General features: G+C 34.9%; 2 protein-coding genes and 1 non-coding gene across 4 annotated transcripts; all 3 read left to right on the plus strand.

Moving 5' to 3' along the window:
- The first annotated feature begins 380 nt into the window (after nucleotides 1-380).
- Nucleotides 381-460, plus strand: TRNAL-UAG. Its single transcript has one exon. It is a non-coding gene; the product is annotated as a tRNA-Leu (tRNA).
- A 54-nt stretch (nucleotides 461-514) lies between these two features.
- LOC115953495 (protein ABHD11) lies at nucleotides 515-4,426 on the plus strand. 2 transcript variants are annotated; one of them, XM_031071181.1, is made up of 4 exons: nucleotides 515-1,102; nucleotides 1,804-1,916; nucleotides 3,616-3,756; nucleotides 3,839-4,426. In XM_031071181.1, exons 1-4 carry the CDS (start codon nucleotides 596-598, stop codon nucleotides 4,101-4,103), a joined length of 1,026 nt encoding a protein of 341 aa, XP_030927041.1. In that variant the 5' UTR covers nucleotides 515-595; the 3' UTR covers nucleotides 4,104-4,426. The 2 variants fall into 2 exon arrangements, 1 of the variants encoding a protein (XP_030927041.1); XR_004083740.1 differs by having other exon boundaries at nucleotides 563-1,102; nucleotides 1,799-1,916.
- Nucleotides 4,427-6,809: 2,383 nt separating this feature from the next.
- On the plus strand, nucleotides 6,810-9,868 carry LOC115954093 (40S ribosomal protein S14-3-like). The gene is made up of 6 exons (XM_031071959.1): nucleotides 6,810-6,948; nucleotides 7,992-8,111; nucleotides 8,242-8,287; nucleotides 8,582-8,667; nucleotides 8,982-9,111; nucleotides 9,498-9,868. The coding sequence occupies exons 1-6, from the start codon at nucleotides 6,946-6,948 to the stop codon at nucleotides 9,563-9,565; spliced, it is 453 nt and encodes a 150-aa protein (XP_030927819.1). The 5' UTR covers nucleotides 6,810-6,945; the 3' UTR covers nucleotides 9,566-9,868.
- Nucleotides 9,869-15,755: the final 5,887 nt, after the last annotated feature.

Here is a 15,755-nt window from a genome sequence, read left to right on the forward strand (position 1 = left end):
ACATAATTTATTAAGGTTAAATTACAAATTATACCTATTAATTTTGCCTAGAATTCAATTAAGTTCTTTAACTTCACTTTTACTCAATTCAATCCTCCCTTTAACCTTTGGAAAAAATAAATTGTTAGGGACTTTCAACATAACATAGTTTTTTTGTATTAAACAAAGTCAAAAAGTAATGGCGCAATTATAACAAAGACTAAAGAGATGATTGAATTGAGCAAAATCGAAAAGTAGAGGATTGAATTAAATTTTAGACAAAATTAGTAGGTGTAATTTGTAGATTAGCCTTTTATTAATTTACAGGTTGTTCCAAAATTGAGTTCTGTATCACTGTTAAAATGGTTTATATCAAATAAAAATAACATTAGCAAGCATGCGACAGTTTGGCCGAGTGGTCTAAGGCGCCAGATTTAGGCTCTGGTCCGAAAGGGCGTGGGTTCAAATCCCACAGCTGTCAATAAAATCGTGTTTATGTTTTGTTTTCCTAATACCAATCTTTGGTTTTAAACGTCGTCGTTTCCCTTGCGTTGTTGTACTTCTCTTTGTCACTTTTTCACTCTCAGACGCTTTGAACTCAAAGGAAAAGGTGGAAATGGCGAGAGTTCTGAGTCCGAGAAACAAGCCAGGTTTCCACAACCTCCTGACTCGGTTCCTCAACTCACCGAGTCCACCTCATCGTCACGGAGGTACAAAATCACTAGAAACCCTAGCGTACGAAGAGGTCCAAGCTTCAACAACAGGGAAACCCTACAACTCAACAGCCTTCGTTCTTCATGGCCTTTTGGGATCCGCCAGAAACTGGAGATCGTTCTCTCGAACTCTAGCTTCCGCTCTCTCCAACTCCGATTCCTCTCCATTGGAGTGGAGGCAAGTGCTTGTGGATTTAAGAAACCATGGAAGATCAGCTGAGATAGAAACCCTAGAACCACCTCATGACATGGTCAACGCGGCCAACGATTTGGCCAATTTAGTCAAGGCTCGAGGTTGGGCTTGGCCCGAGGTTGTTATTGGCCACTCCATGGGTGGCAAGGTTGCGCTTCAGTTCGCAGAGAGTTGTGCTCGTGGTGACTATGGTGATTCTGTTTCATTGCCCAAACAGGTTTTTTCTTCACTACTCTTCCTTTGAATATGAAAAGTTTTCTGTTAAATTTGCATTCTTTTTTTGGTGGGTGAATTTAATTCATGGATTATCATAGAATACAAATATACTTTTAATTCTTCCAATGAGAGCAATTTGTGTTTGGGAAAAAATCAATTAGTAACTAGTCAAGAGTCTCGTAGCTCGGCTGGCACCTCCTGATGTTTCCAACAGAGACGTCAAGAGTTCAAATTGGCCTCCCCCCAACCCAACTATTGAATTATCCAAAACAGAAAAAGATCGATTATTAACTGATAATATGCAGCAGAACTATGTGTGTAACCCTTCAATGTAGCTCGTCTGGCACCTCCTGGTGTTTCCAACAGAGACGTGAGAGTTCAAATTGCCCTTCTCCAACTATTCAATTATATATATATATAAAAAAAAAAGGATCGATTAGTAACTGATAATATGCAGTAGAACTATATGTGTAACCCTTCAATGTGAAGGAAAAGGCTTGGGAGTTGGGACCAAGTTTAGTATCTAGTGATTACTAGAGGTAAACAAACATCAAGAATGTAATTGTTGTAGTATGACTCCTGTTGTTAAGGGTTCAGATTAACCATTGAATTTGTAGTATTAGGAGATTCAACCATTTTCAGTTACTTGCATATGTGGAAAAAAAAAAGAGTGTCATTTTTTGTTTCCCTGATGCAGAACAGCTGTGGATACTGGATTCCGTCCCTGGAGAGGTGAACCCTGAAAACAGTGATGGAGAAGTTGAGAAGGTGTTGCAGACCTTACAGAGTTTACCTTCATCGTTCCCATCACGAAAGTAAAATCCTTTTTTCCCCCTTGTAATGTATTATAATTTGTTGTAAAACTTAAGTTAGGATCCTTAGGTCGACTTTGTTGAGTTCCATTTAGAAAAAAATCACCATATTATTTTTAAAATAGAAGATCAGGGCCCATCATCTCATAATTTCCCATTGAAAATGTATAGTTTACCAAAAAGAATCTGGTGAATTTTGACATTTGATCTGAACTTTGAATTATATCGCATTATTCTTATCAGTTTTGAGTCACTAATAAAGATTGTTTGATTTCTCTATTGGAGCCATCATTTCTAACTGAACAAGTACTCATTTGATTTATTAATCAAGAGCCATTGAACAATAAATTCCAATTTTTGATCCACTGGTTGGTGTAAGAGAATTTGATGGACCTAGGCTAAGGAACTTTACGTAAGTGTTGCCATTAGTTGTGTGCATGGTTGATGTATTTTTATACAAGTGGCATCATTTAGTTGCATTCCAGGAGCTTTTTCTTCTGGCTGAATTTGCTGGATATAGGTTAATAATCAGTATAAAGATTAGTTTCTTAAATTTCTTTCCTAAAGCATAGGTGATTTAGCCTTTGGCGAATCGTTGTTATATGTGCTGTTGTAATGCGGAATCTGTGGATCACCTGTTACTTTTTTGTCCGATAGCTCATTTTTTATGGATGTATATGCTTCGGTTGTTTGGGATCAATTGGGTCATGCCAGGTTCAGTTGAGGACTTATTATTTTGTTGGTTTCATTGGCTTGGGAAGCATAGTTCTAATATTTGGGATTTGGTCCCAGGCTGTTTAATGTGGACTATTTGGTCTCAACGGAATCAGCGGGCTTTTGAGGATGAGGGGAAAACTGTGGTTCAATTATTAGAGTTTTGCCAGAGGACACTTTTTGACTGGTCTCGACGTTGGGGTTTCTCGGATTGTTCTACCCTTACGGATTTTATTTCTTCTATTAGAATAGATTAGGGGCTGTTTTTGTCTTGTTGTTCCTTTTTTCCTTTGTTCGCTACCTTGAACTCTTTGTGTTTCTCTTGCTTTTCTTTAATTAATAATATTCTCTTCTTACTTATCAAAAAAAAATAAAAAATGAAACCACTGTTTATTCTGTGTTCATCTAAAGCTTTATTTATTTATACTTTTTGTTTCAGATCTTACCGTAAATTCTTATCCAACTTTTAAGGGTCACTAAATCCCTTTTTTCCCCCTTTGTTCTTGGGTACATGTTAAAACTCAAGTTAGATCTTTGACTGGTATTATAAATAGACTTGACAATGATGCTTATAGTGGCCTGATATTTGCATGGGTAAAACAAAGTCAAATCAGCACCTGAACTATATGGGTGGTTAACTTCTGATTGCAGGTTATTCTCCAGCAATTCAGAAATTGATATGATGAAAGTTTTATCTTTACAATTTCTCATATCACGTGTTATATCACAATTTTATTTAATAAGTTGGATTGCAACTAAACGATGCCATAGTGAGGATGTTGATCCTTACTCATCTTGGCCAAGAACCATTTTACTTACTAAATCATCATTTGTAGATTAAAGTCATCATAGCATTGGACTGTACATGGAGGTTTATTTAAGTCATCATTTTTGAAAACTAAGTAGGTTTGCGCATATGCAATGCTATCATCTCTTCTTATTAGAGCATCCATTATGATTCTGTGACAAATCATGTTCCTGGTGTCAGGTGGCTTGTCAATCGTATGATTGAACTTGGGTTTTCCAAGTCCTTGTCAGAATGGATAGGCAGCAACCTCAAGAAATCAGGAGAGCATGAGACATGGGCATTTAATCTTGAAGGTGCTGTGCAGATGTTCAATTCATACAGGTAAATATGTGGTTTTCCTTATAGATCCATTTGAAATCACTTCCTTTTAAAAAGGCACATTAACAATGTATAAATCCTGTAGGGAGAAGTCTTATTGGCCCCTTTTGGAGCATCCGCCAAAAGGTATGGAGATAGCAATTGTGCGCGCAGAGAACAGTGACCGGTGGGACTCAGATGTGATCCAGCGGCTTGAAAGCCTTGCCACTCGAGTAGGAGATGGGTCTGAGGGGAAGTTTTCTGTTCACGTGCTTCCCAATTCAGGCCATTGGGTTCATGTGGACAATCCGAAGGGACTTCTAGATATGATTGCTCCAAAGCTTGCATCTCTTAAACCTCATAGTACTTGATATAGTGGATATCAACAATGTAACAATTTTTATTCTGAAATCTGATTGGTTATTCAATAATGACAATCTTTTAAAAAAAAAGGTTTGATGTGTACTCTCTTAGAAGTTAGAACCTCGATTCTTGAGAGTACAGAATTCATGATTGCAGAGTCAGATCCATCTGAATGTATTTCAATTTTTAATCCAGTTTCTGTATCATTTGGATTTGCTGGTCTAGTTTGGGACTTCCATTTGAAGTTGAAATTTGAAATGTAATCGGTTGACAAGCATTCTTAAGTGGTATTAAAGTTGAATGAGATTTTTACCTCAGAATTTGATTTCTTTTTTTTTTTTTTTTCTTTTTTTCTTGTAATCTGTAAAATGCTCTAAGTCATAATATGTGCATTCTTTATGTTATCTGTCTCACATGCACCCCATGTGAGATGGAGGTTCCAAATACTGGTTACACAATAAAAGTTCGGATTTGTGGTGGGTAAAACGTAAACTTGTTATTGCTGAAATCATATAAAAGCCTACTCATGCGTCTTCGCAAATTATTGATGCTTTCTCTTGCTTGCTATCCATCTCCTTCTTGGACACGCTTTATTTTTTTCAGCAGCAAGAATTATCTCTTGCATGTTATATATGCATCATTTCTTATGAGTTTGATGAGAACATTCATGAGGTACTCGTTTATTAGATCTTGTTGTATGATGTGTATTTTATAGGGAAAAAAAAGGTGTGTGTGTGTTCTCATTTGCTAACTGCTTGGATGCTTTAGATGGAAGGATCAATTGATTCATTTGGCAAAATGAGAGACTAAATTAACAAAAATTAAAAATTTTAAGAATTGGTTTGGCAATCTATATATCTATATCTATATAATATCTAGAAACTGAAGAATATTTTTATTGTTGCTATGCTCTTGTTAAGCCACATTAATATAGCATTTTTGTTCATTTGGTCCACTTTAGTCCATTCAGTCTATTTCGGTCCACTTTGGTCCAATCGGTACAATTCGGTCCATTGGGTCTATTTGGTCTACTTCAGTATATTTTGGTCTATTGAATCCATTCCGGACTTATTGGGATTTAAATTGATTATTTTTGTAGGTTGTCTTTTTAGTTTTGGACTAAAAAATTCAGTTTTTTTCCTTTTAATATTGGGCTTAAAAAGTATGAAATTTTATTATATTTGGGCTAAAAAATTCAAATAAAATAGGCATTAGAAATTAGATATATAAACTCTAACTCTAACAAAGTAATAAAGTTATAAAAATGATAAATATTCATAAGATTACCTTAAAATTCAATTTTTAATAACATAGACATTATTATTATATTTGGAAAGAAAAAAATGTTACAATTCTAAATTTATATAATTATTTAAATTTAATGTAACATGTTACATGTGTTCCGTGGAATGTGGTGTGCATTTAAAATATATATATATATATATATATATTATTAGATATGTTCAAATTAATCAACTTGTGGGTACCCAAGGACCGAGGAGGAAGCTGAAGGGTCTCAGCATTGGCCCAAGGATCGGGGATGAAGTCGAAAAGTCGCAGCATTGACGTGGTAATATTGCAAGCCACAGGCCTAAAGGGAGAAGCCACTTGAAAAGGAGAAGAAATGAGTCCTGATATTCTATGGTATTCTAAGTGGAAGCTAGAATCTAAAGAGAATGAAAGTCGGTAGGCAATAAGGAAGCTTTTGGCCTGATGTAACCTATTGCATCCGCATTAAATAGTAGACAACAGTTTTATTAGCAGCATTAATGAGGAAGTGACCTGAACAATATAAGTCACAGCTAAGCAGGTTCCTTCCACCACTTGCTTTAGATGTGAAAGGTAACAAGTGTCAAAAGAGGAGGAAAGTTAGGTAGAAATGGATGGTGAAGATGTGATGAAGGGAGAAGTATATAAAGAAAGGAGGGAGCATTGGAAAAGGGGGGATCGGAAAAAGAGAGAAAGAGAGAGAGAAAAGAAACAAAAGAAAAAGCTCTTGGAGAAGAAAGTGAATAGGACCACCTTTATGCAAACCTAGTCTCCTCGGGAACACTTGTATAGAATCTCATACTCATTTGTTGCTGAATAAAAAAGAGATTCTCCCTAGTACATGTCCTCGGGCAGAACTCGTTGTTGTTGTTCTTTCCCATTTCTTACAAATTTTATTGGTTTGGCCAAGTTTGAAAGGTACAACCCATTGTTCTAAATGGGCTTAGGCCACAAATTTTTGGGTCCTTACACAACTGATTATAGTATATTTAAAAAATAATTTTAATAATATTTTTTTTTCATTTATATAAAACAATATTATAATTATGAAATTTAAGTATTTTTATTAAATTATATATATATATATATATCACTATATATGTATATATGTATATCACTACATATTTTTATGGAATGCAAAACATATTATATATTCCATTACATAAAAATATATATAAAAAATTTCAATAACGCATGCACTGTTTAACATACAAAATTTTTACTCATTGCATGTTTTTGCACCTAGTTAAAATAAAAGTCAAACACTCAATTTTAATTTTAACTAATTCTTAAAAAAAAAAAAAATGTAGTGTTCAAAATATTATTTTTTGTTTTTGTTTTTTTATTATTATTTTTTTTTAGAAAACCAAAATACCAGTAAACTCTCGGGCTTATATGCAACTCGCAGAAGAAATAGGGGCATTTACGTTATTTCACATGCGCTTCCCATTCAAAACCCTAGCTATAAAAAAGCAACGAAAACGTCTTCTTGAACCTGCTAGTGTTTTTCGAAGGGCCGAGTCTAGCTCTCATTTGCTCTCTGCACTCGAACTCGCGCTTGCACTCGCACTCGCAGCAGCCATGGTAGGAGAATCTAACCCTAGATCTCATTTCTCTTTTGATTTTTCCATTCTTCAAATCTGAAACCAGCATTTGTTAACAAAACTGAACTTGTTCGAAATATCAGTTTGTGTTTTGCTTAACGATCTGAAAATTAATATAAAAAAAAATTGTTTGAATGTGCTTAATAGATTGGTTAGTTTCTGTTACATACTGAGAATTTTTGAGAAAAGTAAAGAACTTGTAAAAATAAAAAATTTTCAACTCAATTATGCATCATATGGTCATGTTTGGTTTATAGGATTAGACAAGGTTGGTTTGATTTATTTTTGCTTGTCTGTGGATTATGTAAAACAAAATGAAAGGCATTTGGGTTTTATTTTTATTTTTATTTTTTAAATATTAGTTTCTGGGTTTCGAAATGGATTTTTATGTATAATGTGATATATATTTGTAAGCTAATTGCTAGTTTAGTTTGAAGTAGAGATGCATTGTGTATAAGCAAAGTCTAGCTACCCTTTAAACCAACAAGGGATTGTCAAGCGTGGATTCAAATTTAAAAAACTATCTCCAATGACATACTTATTTTTTCAAATATTATGGAGAGAAAAGGAAATGGGTCAATTATTTTTCGAAGATATCCAAGAAAAGTAGATATTTTTACCTATTTGTAGTCTTTAGCTTTCTGTGATGTTTTTCTGAAAACAAAATGGATCGGAACTCGAATTTATGGTGAGGAAGAGCATTATGGTCAAATATATGCATTAGACTTCAAACTTTCTAAATGGGGTCTGCATGTGAGACCTAACATGTGATTAGGAGAATGTGTTTTAATTCACATTTTGGATATATAAGAATGACAGAAAAAAGAGGGGGGGGGGGGCACATTGTAACCTTCTCTTCTCAAATTTGAGTTAATTAATGTGTATGAATATGTTTTCCATTTGTGCTATCGTTGTCTATTGAATTAATTTTTCCATTTGTGCCACTGCTATCTTTTGCATCAATTGTTTCTTGCTCTTCCCAATTTTATGTTAGTAACACTTGCGAATTTGTATAATTTGTAGTCTAGAAGGAAAACTAGGGAGCCCAAGGAGGAGAATGTTACCCTAGGACCTGCTACACGTGAAGGAGAGCAGGTTTTTGGTGTGGCCCATATTTTTGCATCGTTCAATGACACATTCATTGTAAGTATTAACTACTCAATTTATATATGCATTTTTGATAGTTCCATCCTTTAATTTGGTTGATTAACTATATTCTGGTTCAATTAAGTATTGTTTTTACTTTCCTAATTTTTTTTGGTTTGATTTGCAGCATGTAACTGATTTGTCTGGAAGGGAAACACTTGTTCGCATTACTGGTATGATACAGGCTTGCTCTTTGTTCCCCTTGTATTTTTTTTTTCCCTGTACTTGCATCATACACAAGCATATTAACAATCCTTTTAACTTTAAAGTTTGAAACTTGCTTAAATAGTGCTTACCAAGGAAAAAAACTGCTTAAATAGTCTTGATGTTTGCTGGTTATTTCTGCCTGGTTGAGACTCTCTTGGGAATTTGGTTAATCCATGTATCTTGGATATTTGAGGTTCTAAGATCAGTTAGTCTGTCTTTTATTTTTTATGTGACACAATTATCTCCTTTCCGAATTACAGGGGGCATGAAGGTGAAAGCTGATAGGGATGAATCATCACCATATGCAGCCATGCTTGCAGCTCAAGATGTTTCTCAAAGATGCAAGGTTTACTCTCTTCTTTGGTTCTTCCATAAGTCATTAATTGCTGCACAGCTACATAATTGTCATTTATGTGAATTTGGTCATCCTGGTTTTCTTTTTTCCATTTTTACGTACAGTTTGACGTATGTCATGTGTTTAAAGTTCTATTAATTGAAAATTATATGTGCATACATACATGCGTGTGTGTGTGTGTGTGTGTATATGCCCTCAAGAATGTGTATTTTTGTAATTACTTGGCTTTTAATCAAAATTTTTGGTGATTAATGTTGTTCTTTTGGTCTAGAAATGCTTCCTGATTCTTTAGTGCCTGTATGCAGGAGCTTGGCATCACTGCTCTGCACATAAAGCTGCGGGCTACTGGAGGGAACAAGACTAAGACTCCTGGTCCAGGTGCCCAGTCAGCACTTAGAGCCCTTGCACGTTCAGGCATGAAAATTGGTCGCATAGGTAAGATTTTTTATCTTTACATTGCTTCAGTCTTATTCTCTGGTCTCAGTCCCACTTTTTTTCACCTCCGAATAAGCGTGTTATCTAAAATTTACAATATGATTTCTGCCAGTCTTTTTTACGTATTTGTTAAGACAGCCCATTTCTCCAGTTTTTATGTTTTATGCCACTCTTGATTGATACCTCCTATAAAGCTGATTTATGAATCACAATAAGTTGAAAGTTCAGCTGTCTCTTTGATATCAATTTGATTTAAGATTCCATTATCCTCCTGATTTATTGTAACTTTTCCATATATTTCTTGGTTTAAAATCCGGTGGCTCTTTTTTTATTTTTTTATATGGCTTAATGTGAGAATACTTATAATGTTCCTTTCTTTCTCTCAGAGGATGTGACCCCAATTCCCAGTGACAGTACTCGCAGAAAGGGTGGCAGAAGGGGTAGAAGGCTGTGATTCCTTGTCATATCAGATCAAGTTGATTCAGCTGCTATGTTTGCTTGGACTTTGTTAGTCTAAATGCAACCATATTCTTGACTTCCTTAGACAACACTTTGTAGTTTTGAATTTTGATTTGTTTGCATCTTATCATTTAGTTGAAGCAAAAGAGATTTTTTCTCAAGTTCCATTTAATATTTTACCATATGATTTTGTGAAGCAAAGATCGATATGCAAGTATGCAACATACAATTTGTGTTGTCTTTATGACTCCTCTTTCCTTGTTGGTCGTATCCTAAAATGATTTTGTTTGGCAGACCAGATGGGCTCTTCTAGTATTAATATCTTGGTGCAAATTTGTTTCATTAAGTGGGCAGTTTTCTTTCTAATCAGTTTATATCATCAGCAGTCTGTGACTTGTTAAAAAAAAAAAATCGGCAGTCGGTGATGGTGTAGTGTTAAAACTCTAGGTATGTTTGCTTTTTGCTAGGTTTGATATTGCTGATCTAGTATAATCGAGTGGAACATTATCACTGATCTTAAATGGCTCGGACTAGAATGTAACCCCTAACCATATGACTAGCAGCTTTTGGTTAGAATTAATTTCAGTCACGGCAATTTGTACCATCTGCATACTCTTGTATCTTAGTCCTTTTTCGGACTGACGTGGAATCTCACCATGGATGGGCCCTTTGGACTCACCCTTGGGACGTATACATGACCCCACCGCCTGATCTGTGTGGTAATGTAATCCATGAGAACTCTTGTATCTTTTGGGCATGCAAGTGGAAATATTGTTGCCCATTTCTTAAAAGTCGTTCAGAAACAAATGAGGTTAGATTACCTAGTGTTTCAACTTTCACCATAACTTACACAAAGCTTGGAGGAAGCCCACTGCCAACAAAACAGCCCTCAACTAAGAGGGTAAAAAAAAGGATGGAAACGATCTGAATGTAAGAGCATTTAGCACTTTAAAAAGTGCTAAATGTTGTTGGGCATGACCCCACCGCCTGATCTGTGTGGTAATGTAATCCATGAGAACTCTTGTATCTTTTGGGCATGCAAGTGGAAATATTGTTGCCCATTTCTTAAAAGTCGTTCAGAAACAAATGAGGTTAGATTACCTAGTGTTTCAACTTTCACCATAACTTACACAAAGCTTGGAGGAAGCCCACTGCCAACAAAACAGCCCTCAACTAAGAGGGTAAAAAAAAGGATGGAAACGATTTGAATGTAAGAGCATTTAGCACTTTAAAAAGTTACTTTATTTATTTTATCAATTTATTCTACAATATACAACATCAAAAGTTCTACTTCTTTTACCATTTCATTTAAAATAATATAAACAACTCATTAAAATAATAATAAAAAAAATCACCACAAAAATAGCCACAACCACCTCTACCACGTACAACCACAACCTACCGTAAATAAAAGAAAAAAAAAAAATCTACAACCAATCATCGCCAGCCATTGCCAGTGCCAGCGACAACAATCCACCATCACAGCCAAACCCACAACTACAGCCAAAACTAACCACCACCATAGCCAAAATTCACAAAACCCACACCACAACAAAAATCCAAGAAACCCACACCCAAAATCAACAACCACTACCAAACCCATAGAGAGGGAGGGATAGAGAAAACAGGAGAGAGAAGAGAGAGAAAAAGGAAAAAGAAAGAAAAAAGAAGAGAGAGAGAGAGAGAGAGAAATAGAATAAATAATTATTATTTTTTATAACCTGTGAACTATAGTAGACTGCCATAGATGACAGTTTATTATTGCTCATTTGCAAAAAATTTACGAGTAGCACCATGAATGTAGCATGTTTTTTGTGGTGTGGGTTGTTATAAATAGCTTTTTGGCAATTTATGAGCATCATTGTGAATGCTCTAATGACATTATAATTAGAAATCTTTTGATAATAAGATCTCTTGTCAAAATTGAATATTTCTACTCATCTATGATATGTATAAAATTAAATTAATTTTTAGTATTTTAGATGATATACTCATATACTCTTATTATTCATCCATACTTTTTTTTTTTTTTGAATGGAAGATATAGAATTCATCCATGCTATTGGAATTCATGTAGAATTTACTATTTATAATGACGATACTTCATGCATAAAAAATATAAAAATACATTTATAATTTCAAGTCATTCATTTAAACGGATTAAAATGAATTCTATTTGTGTTAATTCAACTTGACATGTGTTCGGGGTCTTTTTCAGTTGCCCAACCGCGTGTGGTCCGTTGGAGGGATAACCTTACTAGGCTCGGGTTCTTTTTGGGGAGTTGCCTCTGGAACTCAACATTGGGCCACGTGGTCCAATGACTATCAGCGTATTTTTAAGCCTACAAAACCATTAAAGCCAAAGTCTAAGAATTACAATAATGGTTGAATAAATATATAATATGCGTTTAATATAATAACTTTGATTAGTAGTTGTAATAACAATTGAAATAAGGTGGTATTTATTTAGAGGTAAAGTAATCATATACTCAATGATGTAAATTTAAAAATATTGAAGCAATGTCACTTATCTTTGCATGGTTTATAACTCTAGCTGTGTAGCATTAGTGAGATGCTAGGATTCTAGCAGAATGCCAGTGGTAGAGGCTAGTTAAGTTTGCCCCTCTTATCATGCATTTAAATGAGCTTAAGCCTTGGTTAATAATTGGAATAAAGTAATGTGTATTTAAATGTGAAGTAATCATGTATTCAATGATGTAAATTTAAAGGTATGGAAGCAAAGTCATTTATCTCTGATGGTATGTAGCCCCAACTGTACAGCTTCTGTGAGTTGATAATATCCTAGCAAAGTGACCCCAGTGGTAGAGAGGCAGTTTGCCATGATAACTTCAAGATTGAGAGGGAAAAATGGGTGCAATTGGAAGAAGAGAGAGTATGTCCAGTTATGTGTAGGGGCTGGTTAAGCTTGGCCCTCTTATCATGCACTTAAATGAGTTTTCCCCTTGACAATACTCTTTTAGTTGTTGTAAAGTTATGAATAGTGTTGCCTTCTATGAGAAGGGCTTTTGTATTGAGTATTTGTGCCTTCTAAGAGTATGTCCAGTTATGTGTAGGGGCTGGTTAAGCTTGGCCCTCTTATCATGCACTTAAATGAGTTTTCCCCTTGACAATACTCTTTTAGTTGTTGTAAAGTTATGAATAGTGTTGCCTTCTATGAGAAGGGCTTTTGTATTGAGTATTTGTGCCTTCTAAGAGAAGGGTTTTATGTAAGAAGTAGGTTGTGCCTTCTAAGAGAAGGGTTTTTGTAAGAAGTAATTGTGCCTTCTAAGAGAAGGGCTTTGATATGAGATTTTGGTGCCTTTTAGGAGAAGAGTTTTAGTAATAGAAGTTCATGCCTTCCATGAGAAGGGCTTTTAGTATGAGTGTTTGATATCTCTTGAGAAGTGTGGAGATGGTAAAAGATATAGATGTGTTGTGGGGTGTAGTATTTGTAACATGTGTGATGTATGGAAGTATGAGAGATATGAAGATTAAAGATAGTAAAAATATGAGATTATAACTGCTGGAGAAGTTGTAGAGATTGCTTTCTAAGAGGAAAGATTTTGTAAGAGAAGAGTATAGATATGTGTTTATAGGCAGCAAAACAGTAGAATTTCAAAGTGAGAGAGTATGAGAGTGGAGCTTAGAAGAGTTGTAGTGTGTATGAGATTGTGTAAGAGAAGTGAAGAAAGAGATGTTTACAGATATGGGCAGCAAGATACATATATTTTCAGAATATGGAGAGTAAGATAATGAGTATAAGAGAGTAATAGTGTTGTAGTGTGTTTAGCAAAACTGCTGAGATTTTTTGCTAGAGGATGTATGAGGACTTATGAAGGGCATTTATGGGTTAAGGGCTAGAGAGTTTAGTTTCTAATTTGGGAACTAAAAACCTAGAAGCTCAGTACTTCATTAAGAGCTTAAGAAGATCATTAGAAGGAGAAAGAATAGGGAAGTTTATGAGAGAGTTCTCCTCCATTGGTGTCCCCCCTTTAAGGTGTAAATGAAGGGTCCCATTTAGAGTTGAGTTTAAGGGGGTATTTTAGCAAAGAATATCATCCAAAATCTGTTCCAACTAGCAATGAATTTTCAGAAAATTCGTCTTAAGATTTGGCCAAAATTGGTATGTTTAGGTTTAAGGTGTTCTTGCTGTTTTGGGTAAAAGCTGCTGGGGAAAAAGTAGCAGAAAATGAAGGTATTTTAGCAAGACAAAGGTAGTTTCTTTAGTTGGTTTTGGTTTTAGCCAAATGTGGAAAAATCAATAATGCTCAGGTTACTGGGTCAGCTGTCACAGTTGTTCTGTAAAAGTTGTCACAATTGTTCTGAAAAAACTGTCCCAGCTGTCAGGTAAAAGCTGTGATAGCTATCCTAAGACAGCTGTCACAACTGTCATAAGACAGCAGTTTGCTTTGGGCAGAAGCAAATGAGGTCAGTTGGGTGATTTCAGACTGTTGGAGAGGACATTCAACATTTATTTTATGGATTTGGTTGAAAATGGTAAGATCTCTTTGAAGGGTATCTTGCTATTTTGGGTATAGCAGCTGGTTGCTGGGATTTCAGTATTAAATGGCTGATGATATTATTTTCAGCTAGGTGTTAAGTACTGAATACATTGTTGGGGTTCAATTGGAAATGTTTCCTTTTTCGGGTGTTTGTGTTTTTGGTGCAAGGTTCCATTACAACACATTTCTAGCAAGTAATAGAAGGATTGGTTGAAAGTTAATGAAACTTTAGAGATTTAGTCAAGGTCTCATTGTGTGTGACATAATCTTGGTGTGCAAGAAGAAAATTTAATACTTTGCTTTGGCAGATGGCAGAGGAATATATGGTCTGATTGTGGCAGACAGCAGCTGGGTATCAAAGATATCATGAATATTTTGTATATATTTGGAGATCAAAGATAGCCAATCAGATTAGGCCATGTGTTTGAGTTGGATTTTAGCTGAAATAAGTAATGTAATTTAAGTCGAATAAAATAATGAAGTTTCTAAATTTGTATAGGAACAGCTGAGAATTGAATGCATAGTTATTTTTTCAGCAGTTAGATGGCTGGAGATATTGAGTATTTGTCACATGATAAATATTAAGTTTTAGGAAAAGAGCAATGAGAAATTTTATCATCTAAAGTGCTATGTGATAAGAGATGCTTACCATATATTACCTGCTACACACGGACATGTCAGAGTTAAGGGAGTTGGAGAAGACACGCAAAGCAATATGTCTCTTTTATCAACTTTAAACCGCTAGAGTTTTACTGAACATACCTCTTGGCCCTCCAAACCACAACTCCCAAAGTTTCCCCAAAGAGGCTTATGAGCTTGGATCATAAGTCGAAGATAAGATAACGTACCTCGGGTTTTGTAGTCATTTTGTGTAAATATGGGCTCTTGTTGAAAAAGCCACTTGCCATGAGTGTAAGAGAGGTAATATGGGCGTGAGTTTTGATTCATTACTTAAGCCCAATCCATATGTTGATGTTGATGATATCATGGGTTATGATCCTAATTGATGAAAAGGAATTTGGACCATGAATTTGCCTTTTGAAGTAAGGATCTCATAGGCCATGTGAGCCCAATTCATGTAGTTGAATGTGATATGAACTTATTTTGGGCTTTAAAGAGATTTACCAAAAAAATCAATAATACGTTGATGTGGCATGAGTTGCCAATGAAGTAATGTCATGTGGGCCGAAAAAAGAGTTCTCAACAACATGTTTATTAGATAGGTTTTTCATTCGTTTCTTCACTACCAAGAAGGTCCACAATATATCGAGTCAATGGGAATCCAACATAAATTGAAACCTTAAGTGTTTCATAGCCAAAAAAAGAAAAGAAAGAAAAAGAAAAAAAGAATTTGTCAAATGATTATTGACAATCAACTTTCCAACAACTTGTACAAGAGATATTAATAAAACCTAAATAAATAAATAAAAAAAACTTAATTAACAAATTTTTATCTCAAAAATTAAAACAATGGTATCTTATAAAAAGTTAAATAACTAACACTTAAATGTTATTTAAAAAAAAAAAAAAATACCCACTTCAAATATTACCTTAGGCCGCAAATGTAGTATTATCGACCTTGAGGGAGAGAGAGAGAGAGGGCTAGTTTTTGAAAAGAGCTTGCAATTCAATACTAAAATGTCAAGAACTTGCAACTCAGCTGAAACCTCTTGGTTGGCCGAG

The sequence above is a fragment of the Quercus lobata genome, chromosome 7, assembly GCF_001633185.2.
Source record: "Quercus lobata isolate SW786 chromosome 7, ValleyOak3.0 Primary Assembly, whole genome shotgun sequence".
Lineage (NCBI taxonomy): Eukaryota > Viridiplantae > Streptophyta > Magnoliopsida > Fagales > Fagaceae > Quercus > Quercus lobata.

Coding starts and splice junctions, on each gene's coding strand:
- LOC115953495 (XM_031071181.1), top strand. CDS start 596: ATGGCGAGAGTTCTGAGTCCGAGAAACAAGCCAGGTTTCCACAACCTC. Junction 1,103..1,803: donor CTGTTTCATTGCCCAAACAG/GTTTTTTCTTCA, acceptor GATGCAGAACAG/CTGTGGATACTGGATTCCGT. Junction 3,757..3,838: donor CAGATGTTCAATTCATACAG/GTAAATATGTGG, acceptor TAAATCCTGTAG/GGAGAAGTCTTATTGGCCCC.
- LOC115954093 (XM_031071959.1), top strand. Junction 8,288..8,581: donor AACACTTGTTCGCATTACTG/GTATGATACAGG, acceptor TCCGAATTACAG/GGGGCATGAAGGTGAAAGCT. Junction 8,668..8,981: donor ATGTTTCTCAAAGATGCAAG/GTTTACTCTCTT, acceptor GCCTGTATGCAG/GAGCTTGGCATCACTGCTCT.